Raw genomic sequence first — 26,291 nt, 5'->3', positions numbered from 1 at the left:
CACTATCACAGTCACAATCACAGTCACTATCACAGTCACTATCACAGTCACTATCACTATCACAGTCAGTATCACAGTCACAGTCACTATCACAGTCTCTATCACAGTCACTATCACTATCACAGTCACTATCACAGTCACTATCACAGTCACAATCACAGTCACTATCACAGTCACTATCACAGTCACTATCACTATCACAGTCAGTATCACAGTCACTATCACAGTCACTATCACTATCACAGTCTCTATCACAGCCACTATCACAGCCACTATCACAGCCACTATCACAGTCACTATCACTATCACTATCACTATCACAGTCACTATCACAGTTACAGTCACTATCACAGTCTCTATCACAGTCACTATCACTATCACAGTCACTATCACAGTTACTATCACTATCACAGTCACTATCACAGTCACAGTCACTATCACAGTCACTATCACTATCACAGTCACTATCACAGTTACTATCACTATCACAGTCACTATCACAGTCTCTATCACAGTCACTATCACTATCACAGTCACTATCACAGTCACAGTCACTATCACAGTCTCTATCACAGTCACTATCACTATCACAGTCACTATCACAGTTACTATCACTATCACAGTCACTATCACAGTCACAGTCACTATCACAGTCACTATCACAGTCACTATCACAGTCACTATCACTATCACAGTCACTATCACAGTCACTATCACAGTCACTATCACTATCACAGTCACTATCACAGTCACTATCACTATCACAGTCACTATCACAGTTACTATCACTATCACAGTCACTATCACAGTCACTATCACAGTCACTATCACTATCACAATCTCTATCACAGCCACTATCACAGTCACTATCACAGTCACTATCACAGTCACTATCACAGTCACTATCACTATCACAGTCAGTATCACAGTCACTATCACAGTCACTATCACAGTCACTATCACTATCACAGTCACTATCACAGTCACTATCACAGTCACTATCACTATCACAGTCTCTATCACAGCCACTATCACAGCCACTATCACAGCCACTATCACAGCCACTATCACAGTCACTATCACTATCACTATCACTATCACAGTCACTATCACAGTCACTATCACTATCACAGTCACAGTCACTATCACAGTCTCTATCACAGTCACTATCACAGTCACTATCACTATCACAGTCACTATCACAGTTACTATCACTATCACAGTCACTATCACTATCACAGTCACTATCACAGTCACTATCACTATCACAGTCTCTATCACAGTCACTATCACAGTCACTGTGTGATGTGGAAGCCCCACCAACAACCAGAGGCATGTGTGTATGTGTGTGTGTGTGTGTGTGTGTGTGTGTGTGACAAGGGGAAGGAGAGGTTGATTATAATTCCCGGCTCAGCACTTTGCTTTATGTTTGCTGTTTCTACCACAATTTAACATGTTACTGTGTAGTGTGACTTCTTTCCATCTACTAAAACATGGCAGAGCTATATGTTTATTACAGGGTGAGGACATTGTATGGTATCCATAATGTTTATTTGACTTCTTACTCTCTCTCTGCATCCCAACCACACCACACAGCAGAGTCACATTCCCAATGTGCTGCCCAATGGGAGGGACAGACACTCGTTTCCAAGCTGATATAGCCTGCGGCGACCACATGCTTCACAGAGCATTATCTCATGTGTGCGTTTCAGAAAGCAGTGGATTTACTGTTTGACCACTGCTGCTTTAAGAGGAAAGTCTTTTCTCTCTGTGGCATTGGAGGGTTGTCATTACTTTTGGGCTCTCAATATAATTATCAGAGGTTACAAGCTGCGCTGCTGCCAGGGATAGAGTGGTTGTCACAAGGGTATTATTATTTTCATGCGGAGCTCTTTGGCAGTCAGACACAACATTTGAATAATCTTGTCTATGAGGCATATGACTCAAAAAATGAATCTCTGCTCAATTTCTGCTCCATATTAGGTCGTTTGTTCTGGCTGCAAACAAAGTGCTCTTGGTGTAGTTATTCCAGCTGCCTCTGATGATAAGTCTCTGTGGTAATCTTGTTTGGAGAAAAGTAAAGTTTATTCAACTTGTGTCACTGATGGCAGCTTTTTGTGCTGAGTTTTGATTTATGATCATGGCAACGGTAATTCTATTATGGTAGCAGGCATTGATTTATTTCTATACTTCCTGCAAATTATTGAAATAATGGCACAATGGTATGCACACAAACCGCCTTGTAATGTACAGACTGCATAATATACACAGTGTGTAACTGCAGCCTGAATACACAGGTGTCTGATAGTATATATATATATATATATGTGCTTGTTATAATAAGATCAACTGAGAGGATTGCAACCCGATTGCAGCATATAATACTGTATGTCGCAATCACTCCCTTTTGCTGGATATTTTCTGGCGATGGGTCTAGATCAGGGAGATTCCTACACATTCTTGGCACGGTGGGCATCCAAGCATGTACTGTACCAGCGGCACACCATTTGCCAGACGGCTCCAGGAAATAAAGCTTTGAAAATAAATTGAGGGATAGAGCATGAAAGTATGCCTTCAGCTCCAGGCCTTAAACGACAAAATTGGTCAGGGAGGCAGAATTACAGCCATATATTACAGGGAGGCTGTCTGCTCAACACCATCCTCTACATGTGTCTGCAGTTCACCTCCAGATCTTTCCACTACATCTAGTCCTTGTCCGTACGAGTGTAAAACATGTAGGACTGGATCTGTGTCATGTATGCTGACTGACTGCAATGATCTGCATGTTTTACAGCATCAGCGAAAGAGAAGTTCATCCCTCAAGTATTTAAATTCTGGTTCAGCATATCCCAGTAGTCGGCCCTGTATTAATTACAACAACAGACTCTGGCAGCAGCAGACACAATGTCAGAATCAGACGACTCATTTAAACCTTTTCTTCATCTAAACTCCTACACCTGCAGTTCTTGTTAACATGCAGTTTAGCTAACGGTGTCCAGTCAAGCAGCATGCAGACCCTCATACCTGTCACACAGTATCTGGTCAGCACTGAGGCGCTGCTGAAAGCTTGTTTTGGACCAGTGTAACACACAGATGGTCTCCCTGCTGCCGCTCTGCTGCTTCCCACTGACACCATCGCTTGTGTGTGTGTGTGTGTGTGTGTATATCATTAATGTATGTCACTAACACTGCTCTAAATTACACTGATGCTTTAAAATATAAATGTTTATTTTTTTTACTCAAGGGCTACTGAAGTTCTCATTTGAAATTCTCTTTTTGTGTGAAGTCTGTCAAAAGGCCAATTTAAATCTTTCTACTTTATTTCCTTAGCCAAGCTTAATTATATTTGCAGTTACTTTAGAGAGCAATGTTTTGAAGGCATGAATTAATATTATACCCTAGAACTTTAGACGCTTAATAAAAAAATGAATAACATCACACTATTTGGAGGGGGAAAAAGGTAGATCTAGAAAGGTCTTGGCAGTGAGGGATCCTCTTTGATCATGAATCTCCCCCCGGCGATCATGAAGACTCATCTTATCTTATCCTTCCAGGTATTGAACATGGGAAAATGACAAGTAGGTAGTGATAACATACCAGACATGACTCTGTGTGGAGTCATCTAAATCACTCTGGTAGCTGGGTTGTTTGAGCAGGCCACCTTTTCTTTGTGGCTCGTTAAGTTCTTGCAGAGCAAAGAAAAATACCCCCAACACCATAGCCTCGCGCTTGGCTGTCGCCATCTTGGTTTTTGGAGACGGAAGTGACTCTGTTTGGACAAGAGGGTGGAGCTCAGTTATCAGCTACCCAGCTAGCTTGGTTAGCAAGTTGCAAACATTGATAGCTGACATATCTTTTAGAGTCTTTTAATACTGAACACTGAACGAAGAAATAAATTATGAATGAAATAATTCTCAGAAAGAATACAGGTTTCAATCAACTCAGCATTCAGGCGCAGAGGTTAACTAACAGGAAATTGGTAAAATAAGTGATTGCTGTGCAATGCATCAATACACACTTGGTCATCATCTTCATCATTGCTCAGTCAGGGTAACATTAAACAGTGAGCCTTGGGCAATCATGAAGAATGTCCTTATTGCCTGGCAAACTCATAGCCTGCAAGGGAAAAAGATGGGGATCCACCGAAACAAACAAAAGTCCACAAACTCATCCACATGAGCTGGTGCATGTAGACCATGAAAACATAGGACTTGAAACTGAAATCAACACATTGAAGCGACCTGGTCTGACATTTTCTCATAAGGAGTGTGCAAACCTGCAGGGCGAACAAGGTGATAGCGGAACTGTCCGATTGTAAGACATCTTTCATGTTTAGCTTCTTATTTTTAACTGCTACATGTGCTGCCAGTATCTGCTTGCACATTAGACAGCATGGCAGATATGTTGCAGTGACAGCTGTGCATGTATGTGTTTGCAGATGGACCTTGAAGTCACATCTAGTATTAATTAATAAACAGCATAGGGAGAAGAGGATAGATGTTTTATCTCTGAGGTCCAGCATAAATATTCTTGTTTTGATCAAACATACTGGCTGAAAAACATGTATGAGCTGATGATTTTAAGGGTTGAAAAACAGAAAACAATTTAAATGAAAAATAACATTTCTGACTGTAGTGTCCAAAGAAGAATTTGCCCTAAATTATGTCCCATCTCTCCTGGTGTTTCCAGCTCTTAGAAACAGTCTAAGCTCTTTTCTCTTTTGCACAATCCAGGTTGTTATAAAGAGAAATCCCTGTCACATATTTAAAAAGCCTATCCCATGGTGCATCCATGTGCCAAGCATTTCAGGTCCTTAAGTCCAGATCCTGAAGAGCACCCTTTGTTAAATTGGAACCAGACAATGTCTATATTTGGTGTTTTTTGGGAACAGGCATATCAGCTTCACATTACCTTTGTACCTGCTACTTAGCTGTCTGTATGCAGCATAAAATCATAAAAAATTACATGTTATTACATTGCCAGCCATGTAACATCATGTGTCAATTACTCTTTCTCTCTCTGCTGGTATATGTTGTTTTTGTGGGTATTTCAGCTGAATATTGAGCTGTTTTAAGTCAATATAAAACTAAAAGGGCATTTGGAAAGCAAAGCCCTCCACCAAGGCCAAAATGAGAATTAGTTTGTGTATCTTCCCCATGATTTTGATCTGCTCCAGTGCTTCTTAATGTTTAATGTTTAATGCTACACACTTTCACCACGTTTCATAGAAATCTGGCCAGTAGTTTTTCCATAACCCTGCTGACAAACAGACGAACATGACCACCTTTGCGGAGGTAACTACAACTGCTATCCAGTCACCAAACCTAAATAGTCTACTCGGGAGTTCTTGTTGGACTTGACTTCATTTTACCCAGATAAATGAAATGATTCTACATAAACATCTTTGTTGACATCAGCCTTGTTTTCACTAAAATGTGTGATATTGAATATGACTCTGCACAGATCATACAAAGCTCTAAACCTGTTGTCAGCTGTTTACTTGTTATACCTCAATACAGGTTATTGTTTTATGTGCTGAAGTTGAATTTTTATTTTGCATGTGCACAGACTCCAGAGCAGACATTATCTCAGGGGATGATCGTCTTAGCTTGATCTTTATTCATCACATATTCTCTTTGTCACCAAAGAAAACACCCGCCGGTAATTATTTTATTGTATGTCTCCGACTGGTGAGTAATGGAGGGCAACACAATTAATAGCTGTTGCTTTTTTTCGGGGGGGCCTTTGGCTGCTCCAGAATTTTAAATTCTCCCTGATCATCAGACGCAGCACAAACTCTGAGCTGCTTAAAAATTCTTTTTGATGTTCTTTTTCCGTGTGTGTTTGTGTGCATATATATGTGTGCTGGTTGAGTGTGGGTACGTACAGTCAGTGTAGCCCACCGTATTTGCGCGTGTGTGTGCATGTGTGAATGTTTGTGTGAGTGTGTGCTGGTGTTTGCATCAGAATCGACCCTTAAGAGCTCCTTTCTCCCAGCCGAGCCGCTGCTGAATTCCAGACTGAAATGCCATTCGTCATTAAAAAGAATCAGATTGAAAAGCGAGTATTTGGCAGCCAACCAGATGAAATCACATTCTTTAAACAAGCCGCAGTGGAATAAATCTTTCAGACTGTTGCCAGCGCAATACACAGTGACAAAGCTTCAGCTTTGGGACAATACATTTTCCGAGGCAGCTTGGCCACACATCAGCAAACTGCACCCCAAGCCTATTTATTTGTATTTGAAGGCAGACATTCTGTGGAGGACTTCAGCAACTACGTTTACTCTCAAAACATCCACTTCTCGCTTGAGCTGCTTTTTCATAATTTACATAATTATTCAGCATTTGATCATGCTCCTGATGCACCTATCTTGTATTTCCTGTATAATTAATCCAGCTCTTTCCAAAGCCACAGCACTAATATGATGAGAAGCAGTGATGAGCTTTTGGTATGTTTAATAATGTTGCAACCAGCCTCCAGTGGAGCTCATTGCTGCAGTGAGCAGAGAAAACAGCATGAAGGAAATCCTCTGATTGCTTGTGCTTTAGATGCCGTGAGTTAAATGGATAAATAAACAACAGGAATATACGGAGACTTTTAAGAGAGCTGGTGACAGTGGTTTTCACATCGATGCCATTTATATGAGTAAGTTTCACAGTTTTTCTGCCCGTACGTCAGTACCCACATCCCACAAGTGCTCACTGGTTTCCACAGCCTCTCAGGTATGTTTCAGTTCTTTCCCTCTGGCCAGAGAGGTGTGGCACCAATAAGAGCAAAGGAATGTTTTAAATCAGAAACATGTATCTTCTGGACCAACATGACTCATTATTCACACTGCACCAGATCACTTACCAAAGAAATTACCTATCTATATTAAAACATGATCAAACTTATCCGTACCCAGCAGCAACAAGGATTAGAATTCATGATGCCATGATGGCTAAATGGATTATGATAATATCAGGATTTTATTCCATTTGAATTACATTGGAATGGAGCCCTATACATATCAACACAATTTACTTTGAGACACATTTTCACTCAGACCAATGTTTGGTTCAGAGAGAATTTACTGTGACAATAACAGGTGCCCATAAGAGAAAAATAGACTGAGGAGTAGATGGGCTGTGGTCCAGCAGAGGACAACCCTGGAAAACATGGAGTCCAACTCCAGTAAGGTTGAACCCCCAATTAATTTCTACTTCAGTTCACTGGAAGAACAAATCCGGTGTCAGCTAAAAAGGCAAGAAAGCGAGGCTCACCCAAAGCTCCTCCTGGAAATCTAAGAGGACTTGCTGGACAATTTCGTTGATGAGCTTCAAGAACAAGAAGATCTCAAACAACAGACCTCCAATGTCGAAGATCTGCAAGTCAAGCTGGAGCACATGAAGGCAGAGAATGAGGCCCTCCAAATCGAATTACGGAGATAAATACCAGGTCCTAACCCCTGAACAGGCTCAGGACAGGAATTTAAATCAAATCAAAACATGACATGTCAAAAATGTCCTCAATCTATTGGTGAAAAACTTAATCAGGTCCTCACTATGTATGAAGAACAAGTATACCACACACACCCTTGATTTACGGAATGCAGGTCCTCACTGTGTATGAAGAACAAGTATACCAGACACACCCTTGATTTACAGAATGCAGGTCCTCACTGTGTATGAAGAACAAGTATACCACACACCCTTGATTTACAGAATGCAGGTCCTCACTATGTATGAAGAACAAGTATACCACACACACCCTTGATTTACAGAATGCAGGTCCTCACTATGTACGAAGAACAAGTATACCACACACACACTTGATTGACAGAATGCAGGTCCTCACTATGTACAAAGAACAAGTATACCACACACACACAACATTCTAAATACATATGACATCACTTGTGACGTCACATGTATTTGGAATGTCACAAGTCATCAAAGCCACACTCACATGAAGATCAAAGCCCCTGATGATGTGATGTCACAGTGATGTCACCGTCTAGAACTCCTGGAGTTAGTAAATGGTCTGACAGACGGATCCACCAGCACAACCTGGTGAATAGTTACAGTCCATTCCGGTCTAACACTACAACCCGAGTTACGTCTACTACAGACAACAACCGTCTACTACAGACAACAACCGTCTACTACAGACAACAACCGTCTACTACAGACAACAACTGTCTTTAAGAGACAATCTTCAATCTTAAGTCTTGTACGCACGTCCCTAGTCACTCAATCAGCGTCATGGAAAGACAAGAGAAACGAAGATCTACTAGCGCTCCTCTCAGCCGTCCATCTCTGTCCCGTTACGCTCCCTCTGCTGCAGAGCAGATCGAGCAGCTGACGGACGAGGTGAACAACATGGCCGGCATGAACATGAAGCTGATGATGGAGAGGAACAGCTTCTGCAAAGAGCTAACAGAAGCTAAGGAGGATATGAAAGAGCTGAGGGACGATCTGAATGCCAACGAGATGGCGTTCAATGCTCTGCAGAGAAGGAGTGACAAGACCATCTCAGAGAAAGATGCAGAGATCGCTCACCTCAGAGAAAGTCTCCGAGTCCAGCAGAAGAAGACGGAGGCCGCCCAGCTCCTGCTGAAGTCTGAGGCTGAGAAACAACAAGCCTCAGCGCTCCAGGACCAGAACCAATCTGAGCTGCTGGCCGAGTCCGAGAGGAAGGTGATCCTGATGGCGGACGAGATCCACCAGAAGGACGCCAAAATCACGGACCTCAGCCAGCAGAAGACAGAGCTCCTAAACAAGCTGGAGGAGACAGAGTCTGAACTTGTGAAGAACGACAGAGCTTGGTTTGAGAAATTCAGCTACCTGAAGGACAGGCTCAATCGGGACCTGCTCTCAAAAGAGGACTGTGATGTCATAGTGGAACTGGCGGAGAAAGATAACAAGAAGCTGAAGGCAGAGAACAAGGAGCTGAGCCAGAAAAATGCCCAGCTGTCTGACGAGAAAGTCAGACTGGAGATCGACGTCAAGTATGCTGAGCAGGACAAGAAGGAACTCAGATTGGAACTGTACACAAAACAAAAGAACTGGGCTGCGAGACTCAAACAGTTGGAGGCGAAGCTGAAACGAGCAGAGGAGCGAGAGGGCAAACTGAAAGAGGAAAGTGCTGAGACACAGCTGAACTGGGAGGGAATCCATGATCAGCTGCAGCAGGAGAACGTGGAACTGGCCGAGAACAAAAAGAACTTTCAGAGCCGGCTGACGGCTTGGCAGGCCAACCACAAACGTATGAGCGAGAAGCTCAAACAGGAACAGAGCGACAAGCAAGAGCTGGACACGAAAGTGAGACAGCTGCAGGACGAGAGGGACGACCTGCTGGAGCTCTGTCTGTACCTGAGGGCCAAGAAGAAGAGACGGGGCTGCTTCTTCCTCTGCTCCACGGACATGCCCGAGGACAGAGAGGCCGAGCTGGAGAAAAGGATCACAGATATCCAGTTGAAGGAGTTTCAAAGGCAGGAAGAGCTGAAAAAGCAAGAGGAGGAGGAGAAAACTTCAGCCAAAGAGACAAAGAGGGAGACGAAGAGGGGTCTTCTGAGCCGCCTACTTAGGCGCTCAAAGGTCACTTCAATCTAATCCCCACTCCACCCCGTCAAGATTTTATTTTATTTTTTTATACCAATATCTAAATGATCCTGTTACATTTCTGTTTAGGTTTTCCCCTGGTGCTCAGGTTTACCTACCATAAAAAAAACAACAACTAAAAGAAAGTAACAGTAGTATCAAACATTAGCCATATGCTATTTGGGTTTTCTCCTGGTTCTCAGGTTTTCCTACCATAAAAAAACAACAACTAAAACGTTAGCCATATGCTATTTGGGTTTTCCCCTGGTGCTCAGGTTTACCTACCATAAAAAAACAACAACTGAAAGAAAGTAACAGTAGTATCAAACGTCAGCCATATGCTATTTGGGTTTTCTCCTGGTTCTCAGGTTTTCCTACCATAAAAAAACAACAACTAAAACGTTAGCCATATGCTATTTGGGTTTTCTCCTGGTTCTCAGGTTTTCCTACCATAAAAAAACAACAACTAAAACGTTAGCCATATGCTATTTGGGTTTTCTCCTGGTGCTCAGGTTTACCTACCATAAAAAAACAGCTAAAAGAAAGTAACAGTAGTATCAAACGTTAGCCATATGCTATTTGGGTTTTCTCCTGGTGCTCAGGTTTACCTACCATAAAAAAACAACAACTAAAAGACAGTAACAGTAATATCAAAGGTTAACCATGACCAATGTATACAACAAAAAAATCAGAAACAATAATATCAAACATTAATCATGCAAACACGTTAAAGTGTCAGTGAGTTGGAGAACAATAAGATTAATATCAGATTCTCTATTTGATCCCGTTACATTGCTGTTTGGGTTTTCCCCTGGTGCTCAGGTTTACCTACCATAAAAAAAAAAATCAGTAACAGTAATACCAAATATTAACCATGACCACTGTATATAATGTATGTAATGTTCCTAAAGTTTTAATTTTATTTTTATACTAATCTCTAAATAATAATCGCCAAAGTTGCCAAACACCAAAAAGGAAACTTTATTCTCCTCCGAGAATCGCCACCTTACCGCGGTGGAGGGGTTTGTGTGCCCCAGTGACCCTGGGGGCCATGTTGTTGGGAGCAGTAGCTCCTGGTAGGGTCTCCCAAGGCAAAGTGGTCCCAGGGGAGGGGCCAGACTAAGAGCGATTCAAAGATACGTATGAAGCGGACCCATGACAATCAGTGTACCTCACCCGGTACGGGTCAATTGGGCCCCCTCCTGGAGCCAGACCCAGGAGGGGAGGACGCAGGTGAGAGTCTGGGGGCCAGGCCTTTGTCCATGGGACCTGGCTGGGCTCAGCCTGAAGAAGACACATGGATCCGCCGACCTGTGGGCCACAGTCTGTCATGCAGACTTTGTGGAATAAATTTGTTCAAAAATAAAAAATACAAAAAAACAATAACAAACTGAGCATAGTGTGAATATTGAGTTATGAGAGCTCTGTATGGACGGACCACTGATGTTGATCATTCTGAAAGAAGCATATTTATATTATTTATATGATCATCTCAATAAATTAGAATATGATAAAGGTCATTTCCAGTAGTGCAACTCAACCTAAACTCAAGTACCTAAAATTCATGAATACGTCCAATACAAAAGATGTTTGTATAGATGTCAATGATCAACATGTGAAGTTTTTAGTAAAATGTTACTAAAGTAGAAGCTAACAGAGCTCAACTAGAAAATTTCCTCTGGGAAAATTCTGAAAGGGCCACGGGGGCTACTGCCGGTGTGTGTACACTATGATGAGATTCTTCAGAGATTTCAAACTATGCCCTTTAACATCAAAATGTGTGTGAAACATGTATCTGGAGGAGTGTGCGCGCTTACGCACGCATTTGTGTGTGTGTGTGTGTGTGTGTAGCGAAAATCACATGATGTTACGTGTGTGTGTGTGTGTGTGTGTGTGTGTGTGTGTAATTAAAATCACATAAAGTTACCTGTGTGTGTGTGTGCGTGCGTGCGTGTGCGCGTGTGTTTGAAGCATGTGTGTATGAGGGGCATTTTATGCCAGCACACTATACTAAAACGCGTGTACAGCGCCTATGCGATGACATCAAACGTCTAACGTGCGCGTGTAAATTCCATTCACTTTCAATGGACAGACAGGCGTCACGTAGGCGTCACGCAGACGCTGTACACGCGTTGTTGCACATACGCCTACGTGACGGCTGCGTGACGGGTGAACTATGCCTCAAATACGTGACATGAAGACCCGCGTGACTGTTAAGTACAATTCTACATAGGCGTACAGACACGCGTATTGCGAGTACACCAGATAACATGGGTGACGGGTGAAAAGTGCCACTAGCGAACGTAGTGGACGCCTGTGTGTGTGTGTGTGTAACGCGTGTAAGCCTATAACAGTTCAGCTGTTACACAGAGTCTCAGCTTCATATGGTATTGTTTATAAGAAAGCACAACTTATAGATGAAGAGAAAGACTATCTCGTACGTACCAGATAAACTTAACGTTTTTCCGGCCAAAACCGGAGGCTTAATTAGCCTGTTTTAGGAGTGAAAGTCAGCAAAATGCAGCTTAAACAAAATGTTTTACCTCATTAGTTAACTACGAATGTCTGTAAAACATAATGGGACTGTGCATAAGTGCCGAATTGGGTTAAACAGTGTAGATATAAGGTCCAATGGAATCATATTGTGAACGGACTGCTGTCCACATGGCTACTGAATATTCATTAGATAGGTCCGCATGGCTACTTAATATTCAGGGTGACAGCGATTACGGCTTCTGCAGGCAGGTAAACCTACCTAATTACAGCTGGTGCGTAATGAACTGTGTGTCCGCGCGCGAAGCTGGGAACTGGCTGTGAGCGTTGCACTTTACTATTAGCCTACTATTTTTAAGTAGCTGAAATTATTTTAATTATCCCTTTCACCCTTGCTATCATTAAATATCAATTCGATATCATTCAAACCTAGAGAGAGAGAGAGAGAGAGAGAGAGAGAGAGAGAGAGAGAGAGAGAGAGATTTCGTTAACAAGAAAATAAAAACTGGCCTGAAAATAATAGAAATATCCTGACAGCTCTGTGGGGGCTTGGAGTTCATCTGTAAGTTGTGCTTTCTTATAAACAATACCATATGAAGCTGAGACTCTGTGTAACAGCTGAACTGTTACACAGAGTAACACACTGTTAACGTACACGCGTTACACACACACACAGGCGTCCACTACGTTCGCTCGTGGCACTTTTCACCCGTCACCCATGTCATCTGGTGTACTCGCAATACGCGTGTCTGTAAGCACGCCTATTAATCAGACTTTATGCTGGCACAGGCGACGCATTCTAGGCGTTTAAGTATAGTGTGCTGGCATAAAATACCCCTCATAATGTGTGAGGAGTGTGCGCGCTTACGTGCATGTGTGTGTGTGTGTAACTGTAATCACATCAAAGATCAAAGGCAATCAGACCAAAGCAATCAACAGAATTAACTGACACCTGTCCTGGCACAGTGACAGCAGAGGTGGACAGACTGGAATTTCTGGCCTCGAACAGAAAGCATTTTTGGCAAAACCATAATACCTATCATTGATCCGACTTCACTTTGAGCGTCCTGAGTTCTTCCTGAACTTTTACATATGGTTTTTTTTCTCAGAAAAAGTAAAAAATAGATTTGTGTGTAACACATTACACCGGTTTTAAAATCACTGCATTGGCTCCCCGTGTGTTTCAGGATTGATTTTAAGGTTCTTTTACTAGTTTTTAAATGTCTTAACGGTCTTGGGCCATCTTATCTATCTGATATGCTTTTATCATATCAACCCTCGCGGGTCCTGAGGTCCTCTGGCACCGGCCTTTTAATCATTCCAAGAGTTAAAACTAAAACCTACGGGGAGGCTGCATTCAGCCATTATGGCCCGCGCCTATGGAACAGCCTGCCAGAGGACATCAGGACCGCAGAGACTGTTGATGTTTTTAAAAGGAGGCTCAAGACCCACCTGTTTGGTCTAGCTTTTAACTGATTATTTTACTATTTATTTATTTATTCCCGTTGTATTTTAGTTTTTATCTTTTATTTTCTATCCTGTTGTCTTTTAGTCTTCTAGTTTTTACCCCATCCTGTTGTCTTTTAGTCTTTTAGTTTTTATCTTGTCTTTTAGTCTTTTAGTTTTTATCCTGTCCTGTTGTCTTTTAGTCTTTTAGTTTTTATCCTGTCCTGTTGTTTTTTAGTCTTTTAGTTTTTATCTTGTCTTGTTGTCTTTTAGTCTTTTAGTTTTTATCCTGTCCTGTTGTCTTTTAGTCTTTTAGTTTAATTCCAGTTGTCTTTTAGTCTTTTAGTTTTTATCCTGTTGTCTTTTAATCTTTTAGTTTTTATTCTGTCCTGTTGTCTTTTAGTCTTTTAGTCTTTTAGTTTTTAGCTCCAGTGTTTCCTCATGGGGGCCTCCTCACTGGGGGGTGTGTTGGGTCTGCCCATGGGGATGTGGTCTTGGGGACTCCCGGGGCCCGGGGGGCTGGGCGGCTCTTCACCATGTGTGGAGTCCGCCTCGGTCTCCCCGGGTCCTGGTGGTCTCTGTGATGGCGTCCTCTATGGCTGTGGGCTCTGCCACCTCTCAGTGTGGATGCTCCCACAGGTTGCTTTTTCCTCATCTGGATCCTCGGTGCCTTGCCATGTCTCTACACTGTCAATCAATATGTGCTGTGTGTGAGTCTGAGTGTGTGTTTGTGTGCGTGCATGACTAAATGCGAGTGTGCATGTTTGTGTATGTATACTTACAGATGTGTATGTGGGGGAGGGAGGGGTGGGTTTTGTCATTTTTATTGTTTGTTTTTTCTTATTTTTTGTAAAGCACTTTGTGTTGCATTTTTATGTATGAAAAGCGCTATATAAATAAAGTTTGATTTGATTTGATTTGATTTTTAATATGGGAGCCAATGAGGCTGTTGGTGGTGTTGGTGGATCATCTGTGCGTCCTACGCCCAAACTATAACTCTGACAGCTTTACCAGAGGATTGTGAGGGAGAAGACTAATTTTCCTACGTTTCTATGTATAAATTATTTCTGTAGAGTGGAATTTGCGGCCTGGAGCGCAGTTTTCAAATGTATTTTTTGACAGTTTTTTCTCTCCCTCTACACTCTGGTGATGATGTCACACACTGTGACACGAACATTCCGTGCAATACACACCCATTATAATCTCAGAATTTCTCCAAAAATGATCATGGTCATTGAACATGAATTGATAAAAAACTATATGACCTATCGAAATGTGGATTAATACATCGATACACAAGACTTGTGTCTACTGTTTAAAGTTTAAATGGAGTCTCTAGGTGAAATTATGCCGGAGAAGTAGATGTTTGAAAATCTCCAATTATTGTTCTTTTTCGGTCATTTTTTTTGGCTGTCCCATTCATTTCAATGCAAAATTTTGGCCAGCTTCGCCCCGAGCACTGGTCCCTACAGCTATTGCTGTATGGTGCGATTGCCCCGTGGCCCTAATTATTTACCAAAAAGTGGAATACCGATTACAATTCAAAGAAATGATTAAAAACTGTTTTTAAAACATACAAAATCAATACCTGGCTTATGAAACGGAAAAACAAAAGCTAACAAACACAGCAAAACAAAAACAAAAAACAACAAGAAGTCAGACCCTTTACATTCACCTTTCTAAAGTCATCTTTTTCAGGGTTTTTTTAAAACTACTTCTGCTCTCCAGTAATAAGAGCTCAGATGGAAGCCTGTTCCACTCTGCAACCGCTCTATACATGACTGTTCTCCTGTGTGTTGGTTCTTCAGAGATAATGTGAATCCGTTGTTTACTGCTTGTCTTGTCTCATGGTTATGTCTGTTATTGGTTGGTACTAATTGTGAATATAAGCAGTTAGGTTTACCAACTGTATATATATTCTTTAAAAACAAAATAAGACTGCATGTCAGTCTGTCTTTTACCATTAGCCACGATAGTCTATCATGCATTTGTAACACATTCTCCCTTATGGAGCACTGAAGTGCAAGGCGAGCTGCTCTATTTTGAGTTAACTGGAGTTTAGACATTTCTTTTTGTGATGCACCAGACCAGACTGTCGAACAATAGTCCAGATGTGAAAGGATGGAAATACCCCTACTCATCCTCGTGACTATACTACCAATATGAGATGTCCATGACAATGTTTGGTTGTCGGACACCAGAAGATCACAATCGGGACACCAGAAACACCTTAAGCTGCGCAAAAATTGTCCTTCCAAAAAAATAAATGCATAAAAATGTCTGTTTTGTGTAAGATTTATTGCAGCGTTTGGTTTATTATTCAGAGTACACCAATGAGTTTCATTTGCACTGAGTGCAGGAGTGGTATATGTGAATGTTTCCCCTAAGACAGTTTCATCCTTTGCAAATGCTTTAGCAACATAAAGCAATAAAGTCAATCAGTTGAGTAATTCAGCAGTGGTGCTGGGAGTGTAATGAGAGATATTACACTAAATATCTGAGAGGCAGATGAATCATTTATGACCTATTCTCTGCATTTGGCATTTAGAGTCATCTGCCTGTGTGATGGCTATAGACCCACTTGTTTGCTACTGTGTGACTGTCTCACTGTGTTAACATGTAGAACAGGCTGTGACATTGAAAGAAGAAATAAATAGGAAATCGCCACAATACTGTGAAAAAGCATTAAATGATTCCCGTATTATATTTATTAGAGGAAGAATTATTACTTTCTGTTGGCTGTACTATGTTTTAACTGATGAGTGTAAAATGATTATAGCTGTGTTTTAATGCAGACACATTATTAGCATTATTTTTATTTATTGCAGGACTTAATAGACATTTAAATGTGTTATTTAAATGTGTTATGTTTAAATGTGTTATATTTATACTTGTAGTGTTCCTGCAAAATGCAAATGTTTTATGAATATATGCCTACAAATATCTGCATTAAAAAAAGATTTTGAATGGAGACACATTATAGCTTGAAGATTACCAAAAAATACACACATTATAGCTTGAAGGTTCAGAAGCAGTAAACCACTTGCTACAATTAGTTGAATCTGCCTTATAATAGGCATCCCTTTCCCCTTAATAATAATATTAAGGGGAATGGGAGAAGACACTTATTGGTTTAATTCACATTACGCCATAAATAACCTAAATTATGATATTAAATTGAAGCCATTTGCTCCTTGTGCCTTCTTAGGCCCAGAATATTTGCTGTTTAAGTAGCAAAGGCGGAGTTGGACATGAACTTAATGCACTTACACAGTTGCACCATGCACATTCTGCCATGCTATTGATCATTTCATCAAGTCAAGTTCCGCGTAGTACGGTGGCAAATTTTGCCACATTCTTGACTCGTTTAGTGACACGTTTTATTAATATATATATTAATATAAGTCATTACTTCACCCAGTGGGCTCTACAGTAAATGATCAGCAGCTACAAGGCATTTACTTCATCACCTCTCTCCATCACTCTTTTCAAGCTAATATAATAGCACCATCATATATTTCAGGAATGTGTTCACATAATCATAAATCAGCCACCATGTTTCCCAGAGGAAATATCACTGCGGGTTGTGAAATCTAAATTGTATTTACTTCCATTAATTTTGATTGGTGTGTTTGTACTCTTGTTTTGGGGACGCTGCCGCCGGGTAATATAGATCAGGTGTGTGCCGACACGATGTTTAGTGATTGCCCTTGAAAGAAAAGGCACTGATGAGAAGTGTATTCACTGGTGCAACTCAAGAGGCAGCTGCACAGTGTGAAGCCATATGCATAATTATAACAGAGAGATAAACAACAGTGACATAAGCATGGCGAAGGGCTCAGTCAGTCCACTGGGAGAGGGATAGAAATGGAGATTTTTAATGAGAAAAAGCAGGTTAACACCTCTGTGAGTTAATAACAGAAACCTGCTTTATTTTTGTGCTTTACAGACCCTGAGGATTACCAACCGCCCATATGGAAGTCCTACTGTGAGTAACTCATTTTCTCTTTTTATATGCTTATTGGCAATGCTTTAATAGTGTACTTTATTAATAACAATAATAGTGCACTTTATTTGTCCCCTTGGGTAAATTATTATTTTTTTTTTCCATTCTGTTGCTATTTATGCACATGCACCAATTGTGGAGAGAGTGATGTGTTTCTGCAGCACGGTTCCTGAGCAGTTCTGGGTTTGGTGCCTTGTTACTCAGGAAGTGAACCGGCACCTCTCCTGCTACCACCAACCCACCAGACTAGTCCGCTAGGGCCTGAACTAGCTACATTCCCTGAAAAACTCAGCTACTGCAGCCACCAACAGACTTGACTCTCGTTTGTTTACTATGTGAAGCAATTTCCATGAATAAATCACTTTGTATTGCCTTTTTTTACATGAGACATACCTGAAAAACTGTGACCTTTTCTCATGCTCTCAGGTTGTAACCTAGTTGGTTTCAGTTGGTATCATCCATGGCCTAGAGGCTGAGGGGCTTGTAACTGGACGGTTGAATTCCAGGGCTGACGGGTCAAGAACTGAAGTACCCTTGAGCAAGACCCCTAACCCCCTGGGTGCAGAAATGTGCTGCTCACTGCTCCTAACCATGGTTTGTTCTCTGGTGTGGAAAAAGGATGGGTTAAATGCAAAGGTCACATTCACTGCTCACTGTGTTAGTATGTGTGCAAAAAAAACTGAATGTTAAAATCTTAAATCATGGATTATAGTATCACGATGCATGACATAATGGCTTGCAACAGGACAATGACTGAATGCAGTTCACCCAACGGTCACTGGTTTCATTTTTAATACGATTTTCAGAAAATTCCAAATTGTACCTTTGAATAGCAAACACATTTATTTGTGCTCTATAAATAACAAAGAGAGATTTTTTTTACTCTTGGAGGTATTGGGTTTTGTTGTACAGAGTACAATTAGATACGCTGCAGGTTTAAAAGGCTACACACACTGAAGACACACACTCAAACACACACACTCGCCCACACAGCACACTCGCACATGCACAAATGCAAAGCAAAGGATTCCTGATCTGTGTGTAAAATAGGTTACCATCACCGGGGAAAATACGATTTTCTACCTGCAAAGAGGCTTCACTGAAATAGGGTCCTCTAAACACCCACCTCATTATACATTGTTTTTAGCATGTGGGAGGAAATGGGTTGACTCAGAATAAATGTGGAGCATTTATTTAAAATCATTTCAGCTGGGAACTATCTGTCCTTGCAGTGATTACAGTTAGCCAATAACAATTTAAACCTTTTTTATATACATTTTCCTGTAATTGATGGTCCCTCCTGTATAATTTTTCCGATGATGCTGCGTTTCTGAAGTCTCCCATCTCCTCCTGACTCCTCTGGTTGTCTGCTGAGGTATTTTTAGAGCTTACTGTGTCACAGGAATGGATGATGTCCAGATCTTGCTGGTTGGCTTAAGTCAGCCTGACAAAACATGAAAATTCACAGTCAGGAGTCTTCCTTCCCCTGCCTGGAGAATCTGCCGTGGTTAGACTTAGCTCAACCTCAAACAGCATGTTTTTTTTTTTCACTGGAGAAACCGGTTGTCAGAAATGAGGACACTGTTGTTCTACTCAGCCCTGAACCAAGTCTCACAGGGGCTTAGACTGCCAACATCTCTAGGATCACGTTTATTGAAGTATATATGGAAGCAGGATTTTATCAGGAAATATTGGCCTATCACAGACATATCTGTATCTGTTGGTATCAGCGTACATGTTTTACTTTATGCAGCAATATGAAAACAAGTCATTGTCTGATACTGAATATACACTGATCTTTATTTATCTATTTATCTTAGTTTTATTTATTCTTTATTTAAATGGTCAGCAATTGGCTGATACTAAATATACTAGTGTTTTAAAGTACTAGTGTTTTATTTACTATTTATTTAAATGATAAAAACAAGCAGCTTTCTGAGTATCTTTGCTTCTTCATATCAGTGAACAAACAGTTCACAATCCACATAAAAAAGGTCTATTTCCATTCCATTTTATAATTTTCCTATATCAGTAGTCAGTGATTTATTCCCTTTAATATCAGTATCCACTTCAAAAAGTGGATACTAGTATGAAACAATAACGACCGTTAATATTTCAAGATTTTTTATAAAGAGTCTTTTTAGACATATGAATGATAAAAACTTGGATATAAAGCTGAGCTGATATTTCTGTCCTGGATGGGAAACAGCAGGAACACTTTGGCTGCTCTCACTTCTGGCTCACTAATTGTAAAGTAGTTTTTCTGTGAGGCTGCTGAGGTGTTTGTGGTGATGACGCTGACTGGCACAAATCCTTCAATTCCAATTTGACTTTGCTTCACTGATTTACAACAGTGCGAGTTCTCCCAATACTTTAAGTACATCTAATACAGAGAAGCATTGATTTGCAGCATGTGTGTATTGAGAAGTGTAAGTATTTGGATTTTGCGATACTGTTGCATTTGTAAGTGCACATTAGGTGAGAGCACAACAGGTCTTCATTCACTCAGATGGACTGCAGATATATGGCGCCTGTCATGTAAACCACTGACTGCTGAGCCGTGCATATAGAAGCATATAGAAGCATATAGAAGCTAATGGCTCCTGTTGCACCTTGTTACCTTTGCATTGAGTCAGGGCTGCAGTGAGTCCAGACCATAGACTGTATCAAATGGTCCAGACTAAAGGCTGGTAAGTGGAGATATTGTTTGATGTCCAGCGTCTGAAAGCTGCACTGAATCATTTAGTTTCCTCCATCTTGTTGTCGTTATTTTGGTAACAAATCTACAAAATGTATGTAATTATGACTTTCACTGAGCTGTGTTCATAATTGAAAGGGGCAGAGGGCCATAATTAACATCCATGTGTTCCTCTCACAGTGTACCAGCTACAGCAGGAAGCTCCGAGACCAAAGAGGATCACGTGTCCTCAGGAGGTACGTACATCTGTACATCTGGATGCAATAGTTACTGTAGGGCTGAAATGATCGGTTTTATGTGTTTATTAACCATTTAGTTTGTATAATATGAAGAACTTACAGTCAATAGCAGTGTGTGAACCCAACAGGGAGGTTATAGCCAAAATAGGAAACTTGTAATATTTCACATTTGAAGCTGGAAACAGCAGTTGCTTTATATTTTTCTGTCGATGACTCAATGATGAATTGAGTAATTCTTCCAGCATTATGACTGTATGTGGTATTTATATTCCATACAAAGAGATCTGTACGGCAAGCTTCACAAAAGATGAAAAATACACATTAAAACACTGATGCATGAAGTATGAACATAAACAACACTTGACACATAATTATTTTTTCTTTTGTATCATATGACAATGAACTGCTAAGGTTCAACCTGAACCACGGCTGGCTCCATTTATTTATTTTCAGAACACACAGATTTTTCCCCTTGCTTCAAAAATGACTCTACCAGCCTCAGTGCATTTTGCAAAGTCAGTTTTCACTTTCAGGTTTTATCCTGGAAAACATTCACTGAGAAATGATTGAGTGTGGCAGCTGGAAGCTTCACTAATCAGAACCTGTGGGATCGACTCGCTGCTTCATGAAACCAGGAAGAGTCTGAAGTCAGAGACACGCTGAAGTTAGACAATCAAACATGATCCTTCAACTGCACCGCTTAGATTTACCTAGAATTCATTTAGGAAGTTAGGGATAGTTAGATAGTTAGTTAGTTAGTTAAAGATGATTCATTAATTGTGTCAACATGTTTAAATAGCAGGAACTGTATCAACAATATGTAATGACACAATAAAGTGTCAAAAAATTAGATAGGAGTGTCTTTTTTGGTAAATAGTTAAAGACAAAGTTTAACCAAAAGACTTGGAGGGAAGGTTCACAATTTTCTCTTCTGTCTTAAAAGAAGGAATTGTTTACTCATAAGACAGTTACTTTGGATTATATCTATATTAGAGAGCTCTTATTAGCTTCAGATACATTTTTTATATTTATATCCCCATCATATATCTCAGCAAGCATAAATAAATGTACTACCATTACCACCAGATAAAAAATTAACAACAAATTAGAAGAAAACAAACACACACAAAAAAATGTTAAAAGAAAGAAGAAGCATCCCATTGTAGTGTAACTGTAAGAGTTATTTTCACATCTCAAAGTGCAATACAGGACATACGGTAGAATAATATGCATATATACATACAAACCCACCCATACATATACATCATATCACACATAAACACATATACATCACATATACACTTATACATCACATAAACACATATATATCACATATACACTTATACATGCGCAAATGCATACACATATATGTCAAATGGAAACACATTTTGGCACAGACCAACGGTGGATTTGTTGTTCCCCATCAATCAGAGTGGAAGCACATTCAGAAGGGATAGAGAGGGAATGATAAAAAGTTCATATGGTTATTGTTTTAATAGTAAGAGCTCACAGCAGGAACACTGAAACAGCAGCATTAACTTTATTCCCTCAGCATGTGAACAGAGCTGTCCTTGCTGCTGAGAGAACCGTCAAGCTTCTATTGTAGAAACGAGGCATGTCTCATCCTATTTTCAGTCTTGCCACGCTAAAATGAGCAAAGTGAAAGTTGTAGGCTGGCTATGTAAGATTAGAAGCTCCCCATTAATTCAAAATGATGTTTGACACAGTGGCAAATCCACTAAGATCATTGCTGTGGGATTTAAAAGACGCTTCACTATCGTCTGTAAAGGGGAATGTAAAGAAGTTCTGCATCATAAAAAAGTTAGATGACACGTACAAGATGAGAAAAGTTGTTTTTTTTCCCCGTTATGTCCTTTGACATGTTTGATTTGTGATGCAGGAACGCTGCTCACACCCTGATGTGACACAGTGACACACTAAATATTAATTCTGTGCAGCTGGCCTGTCTGACCAGCTGTTTCCTTCACTGCCTCTAATTCATCTCCACTCTGTGATTTGCTTTATGGTTTGGTAGCTGCGAATAGACGCGGGCCACAGATGGAGATAATCTGTTCTGTGGTGTGGACTCCTTTATCTTTCACACAGGCTCTAAGAACTATTTGCAAAGCCGTTTAATTGAGCTTTCATATCTTATTGCTCCAGCCAATATGTCTTCCTCTGCTCTACAGATGGAGAGCAGACCCAAATACTACGGCAGAGAGTGAGTGGGACTGCATTTCTATTATCGCCTTTTTAAAAAAAATATTACTGTGCAGAGAATGGTTTTATTAATTGTTGCTGCTTTGCATCAGATGTGTATACTTTGTATCTACAGTCATGGAATAAATGATTAGACCACCCTTGTTTTATTTAATTTGTTGGTCATTTTAATGTCTGGTACAACTGGGTTTTTTTTTATAATAACCAAAGTCATTATCAATAAAACCATGGAAATTGGCTAGATATCAGCTCCTAAATAAACTCTTATGAGCTGTTTTTGTTGTTATCAATATATTTGTCCAAACACCTTTAGTTGCACCAGGCATTAAAATGAACAGGAAACTGAAGAAAACAAGGCTGGTCTAATATTTCCTCCATGACTGTACGTGTGTCTCTTTGCTTTAGTAAGAGCTTAAATGTAAATCTCTGTGTATTTGAGGATGACATGACATTGGGGGAAGAGTTATACATGCTGCATAATCTTTTCTTCTGCAGGTTTCATGGCATGATCTCCAGAGAATATGCAGATGAGCTTCTGGTGGGAGCAGAGGGTGCTTACCTGATCAGGGAGAGCCAGAGACAGCCAGGGACCCACACCTTGGCCTTAAGGTACCCACACCGTCAGTATCAGCACAGAGTCCCCTGAAAGGTCCTCGCTCAGCCTCCACCTCCTTCACCTTCATCATCCATCAACCACTCCACCTCTGATCATCTGTCTCCATGTGTCTCCATCAGGTTCGGCCACCAGACCCTCAACTACAGGTTGTTCTATGACGGGAAGCACTTTGTGGGGGAGAAGAGGTTTGAGTCTGTTCACGACCTGGTAACGGACGCTCTGATCACGCTCTACATCGAGACCAAGGCGGCCGAGTACATCGCCAAAATGACCACCAACCCCATCTACGAGCACCTCGGCTACACCTCGCTGCTCAAGGACAAGATGGTGCACCGGCTGAGCCGAGGACGCACTGAGCCACGCAGGGTCACCTTCCAGAGAGACGACAAGGTGAGTTAATGTTCACAGGTGGTATAAGTCATGTTTGAACGTTTTCAGGAAACAAGAAAAAACACAACTTTAAGTAAGCCCATTGGTGTTTTTAATTGATATTGATATTAAGTGTGAACAAGTTTGCATGAAAAATTAAATACATCGATTTCATAACAGATAAAAGTGACTTAGGCAGAATATGCCCTGACTAAGGCAATTTTTCTCTTACATATAAATAATGTAGTTTGGTTTGTATGTAGCCGCAAAAATGCCTAAGTCACAGAGATGACTAAGGCAGGAAGTGATTTTGGACTCTAACAAGTGTTCTGATAGGGAGAACATTATGCAATAAGGCAGAAAGATGCAGCAGGTAGGAGAGTAAAGTTAGGCAGATATCACAATTTGGCCAAAAAATGACTTAGGCAATTATGCTATGAGGCTAACGATATACATTAATTGTCTTTAAGCTTACTTTAGGTGTGTGTGACTCCGGCTGGTGTAGAGTAGAGAGTGTTTGAAAAGTGCAAAGTTCAAGCATCTACTTCGTTGAAGTGTCTTATTTAGAGCTCAAACGATAAGGCAATGACTCAATAAACAGGCTGAGAGAAAATTCATTGAATTTGATAATGAACTAATTGTAATGATTTATCAGCCTGAATGCTGGCATTCTCTAATGTGGTGCATTTGTCTGTTTTCATATAATTTCCAAGGATTAGTTTGAATTTTAGGCTCATTAAGTTTCTCTCTCTTAAATGAATACTGACATGTTTGTGTTGGGGAAATATGAAGCTAGCACCAGCAGCTGGTTAGCTTAATTTAGCATACTGGTAACAGTCTCTGGAGGAAAATATATATATTTAGAGGAATATATCTATATTTCCAGAAGGCTGCACGATACGTCCACTTTACTACAAGACACACCCAGTTCACTGCAACACGTTTGCATTCATATACAGATATTTGTTAATAGTCCCGTGGTAACAAAATACACATTACAGCATACCGGCTCTAGATTACTCATTTACATGTTATATCTCATTTGTTTGTTTGACTTATTTGGGTGCTAAGGCAGGTTAGCTGTTATTAGGTGTTGGACTATTTTTTTGTGTTGCTCCATGAGGTCTCATTTTTTTCCCATTTAACTCTCAGCATGAAAGCCAACAAGCATATTTCCCCTGAACTATTCCTTTAACTTGTAATACATTGTTGCCCATAAAGTTGGAATAAACTATTTTCACCTCTTCCCATGATTTATTTTGACATATAGAGTGTATATCTTTTCAAAACTTTTAAAAACCTTGAAAATAAAACCATATTGGAAGGATTGTATCTGAAAACAAAATGATTTTAACTTCATAGGCGACCCTGTGCCTTTGAGTTTCGTTCTGGTTTTTAGACAAAGCAAGCAAATGGAAAATGCAGCCTTGGCCTGTGGGAAAATGGTGATGGGCTTTTGAAAAAGAAATACTTGATTGAAAACAAACTTGCAGCTTGATATTTAATATTTCTAGAATGTCAAAGAAGCAGCCTTGAAAATGGTTTTCAATTTATTATCACAAGCCCTTCCACTCTCATGAAGGACTCTGCATCTGAAAATGGCAATACCAAAAGAAAAAACCTCACTGGAATCAAAAGTCTTTATCATTTCAGTGTAAATGGACTAGTACACCTCTCTCTATCTGGTGACAGACACTGTGTTATAACCATAGGTTATAACAGGATTCTGGGTTCCTTCCATGCTGGTGAACACTCCCAGTCCGTGTACAGTAGCTGAGAGTTACTGAGAGGACACTTTGTCCTGAGACGAGGCGTTCACTGTCCCAGCGGCCCCCGGCTGTGTTCACTGCTCCATGCTTGGCTGGTCCTCTGAAAGGTAATGATGACCGAGGGGACTTTGCTCTGCCTGCCTGCATATCAGACTCACTGATCTCTGCTGAGACAAATGACACATTGTGTTCACTGGCACTGGGAACTGTTGTCGGATTAAAGTCTGTCAATGATTTATCAATGAGGAACGTCTGTTTTCTGACTCAACAGGAATCCAAACTGTCCCTCCACTAGGTGGCAATCTCAACCTGTTTCCTCCTTTCCTCTCTGGCTTGATGATAATCTACAAATATTCACACCCAGTTCTCATAATTAACAGATATGAATATGTTTTTCTTCAGAGATTTAATGAGATGTATCCTTAATGTGTCTCTCAGCTTGAAGAGCAGATTTATTGCTTTGGGGGGATTCTTTGTCTACAAACTGTCAGCTGATAGTCAGATAGACAGACGCATGGCAGCTCCGTCAGCAGGAGCATCAGCTGCACGATTCATATCAGCACTGTCTAACTTAAAACACAAGACATTAATGCTGCATGTTTTACCTAATGCCATGGGTCAGTCAGCAGTCCACTGACTGGTAGTGTTTTAAATCAGTTTAGAGCTACAACCTGGAGGAAGCCCTTAGAGGAGAGCTTAAAGACACGTATCTACCTGTGTTTGCTGAACACACACAGCTTTATTGAACATGGTCCAGCACTGTTGCACTCTGTTTGATTTGCAGCTATAATGTTTGAAATTTTGTGGACTGCTGCCTCCAATTACCCTCCACTTGGCAAGAAAATCTGGAG

The 26,291-nt window shown here is 40.6% G+C and overlaps 1 protein-coding gene across 1 annotated transcript in view; it reads left to right on the top strand.

Moving 5' to 3' along the window:
* The window catches only part of chn2 (chimerin 2), a 37,824-nt gene that overhangs the window by 3,590 nt on the left and 7,943 nt on the right, over positions 1-26,291 (top strand). The window contains exons 2-6 of the mRNA XM_059339148.1: positions 17,473-17,511; positions 20,408-20,463; positions 22,656-22,687; positions 23,182-23,295; positions 23,422-23,692. Of these exons, the coding sequence (XP_059195131.1) occupies positions 17,473-17,511; positions 20,408-20,463; positions 22,656-22,687; positions 23,182-23,295; positions 23,422-23,692 (512 nt within the window). The remainder of the gene's footprint in view (positions 1-17,472; positions 17,512-20,407; positions 20,464-22,655; positions 22,688-23,181; positions 23,296-23,421; positions 23,693-26,291) is intronic.

Source organism: Centropristis striata, chromosome 8, assembly GCF_030273125.1.
Source record: "Centropristis striata isolate RG_2023a ecotype Rhode Island chromosome 8, C.striata_1.0, whole genome shotgun sequence".
In the NCBI taxonomy this organism is placed as follows: Eukaryota; Metazoa; Chordata; class Actinopteri; order Perciformes; family Serranidae; genus Centropristis; species Centropristis striata.
The sequence above is the reverse complement of the archived record's forward strand: the minus strand, read 5'-3'. Positions and strand labels throughout refer to the sequence as shown.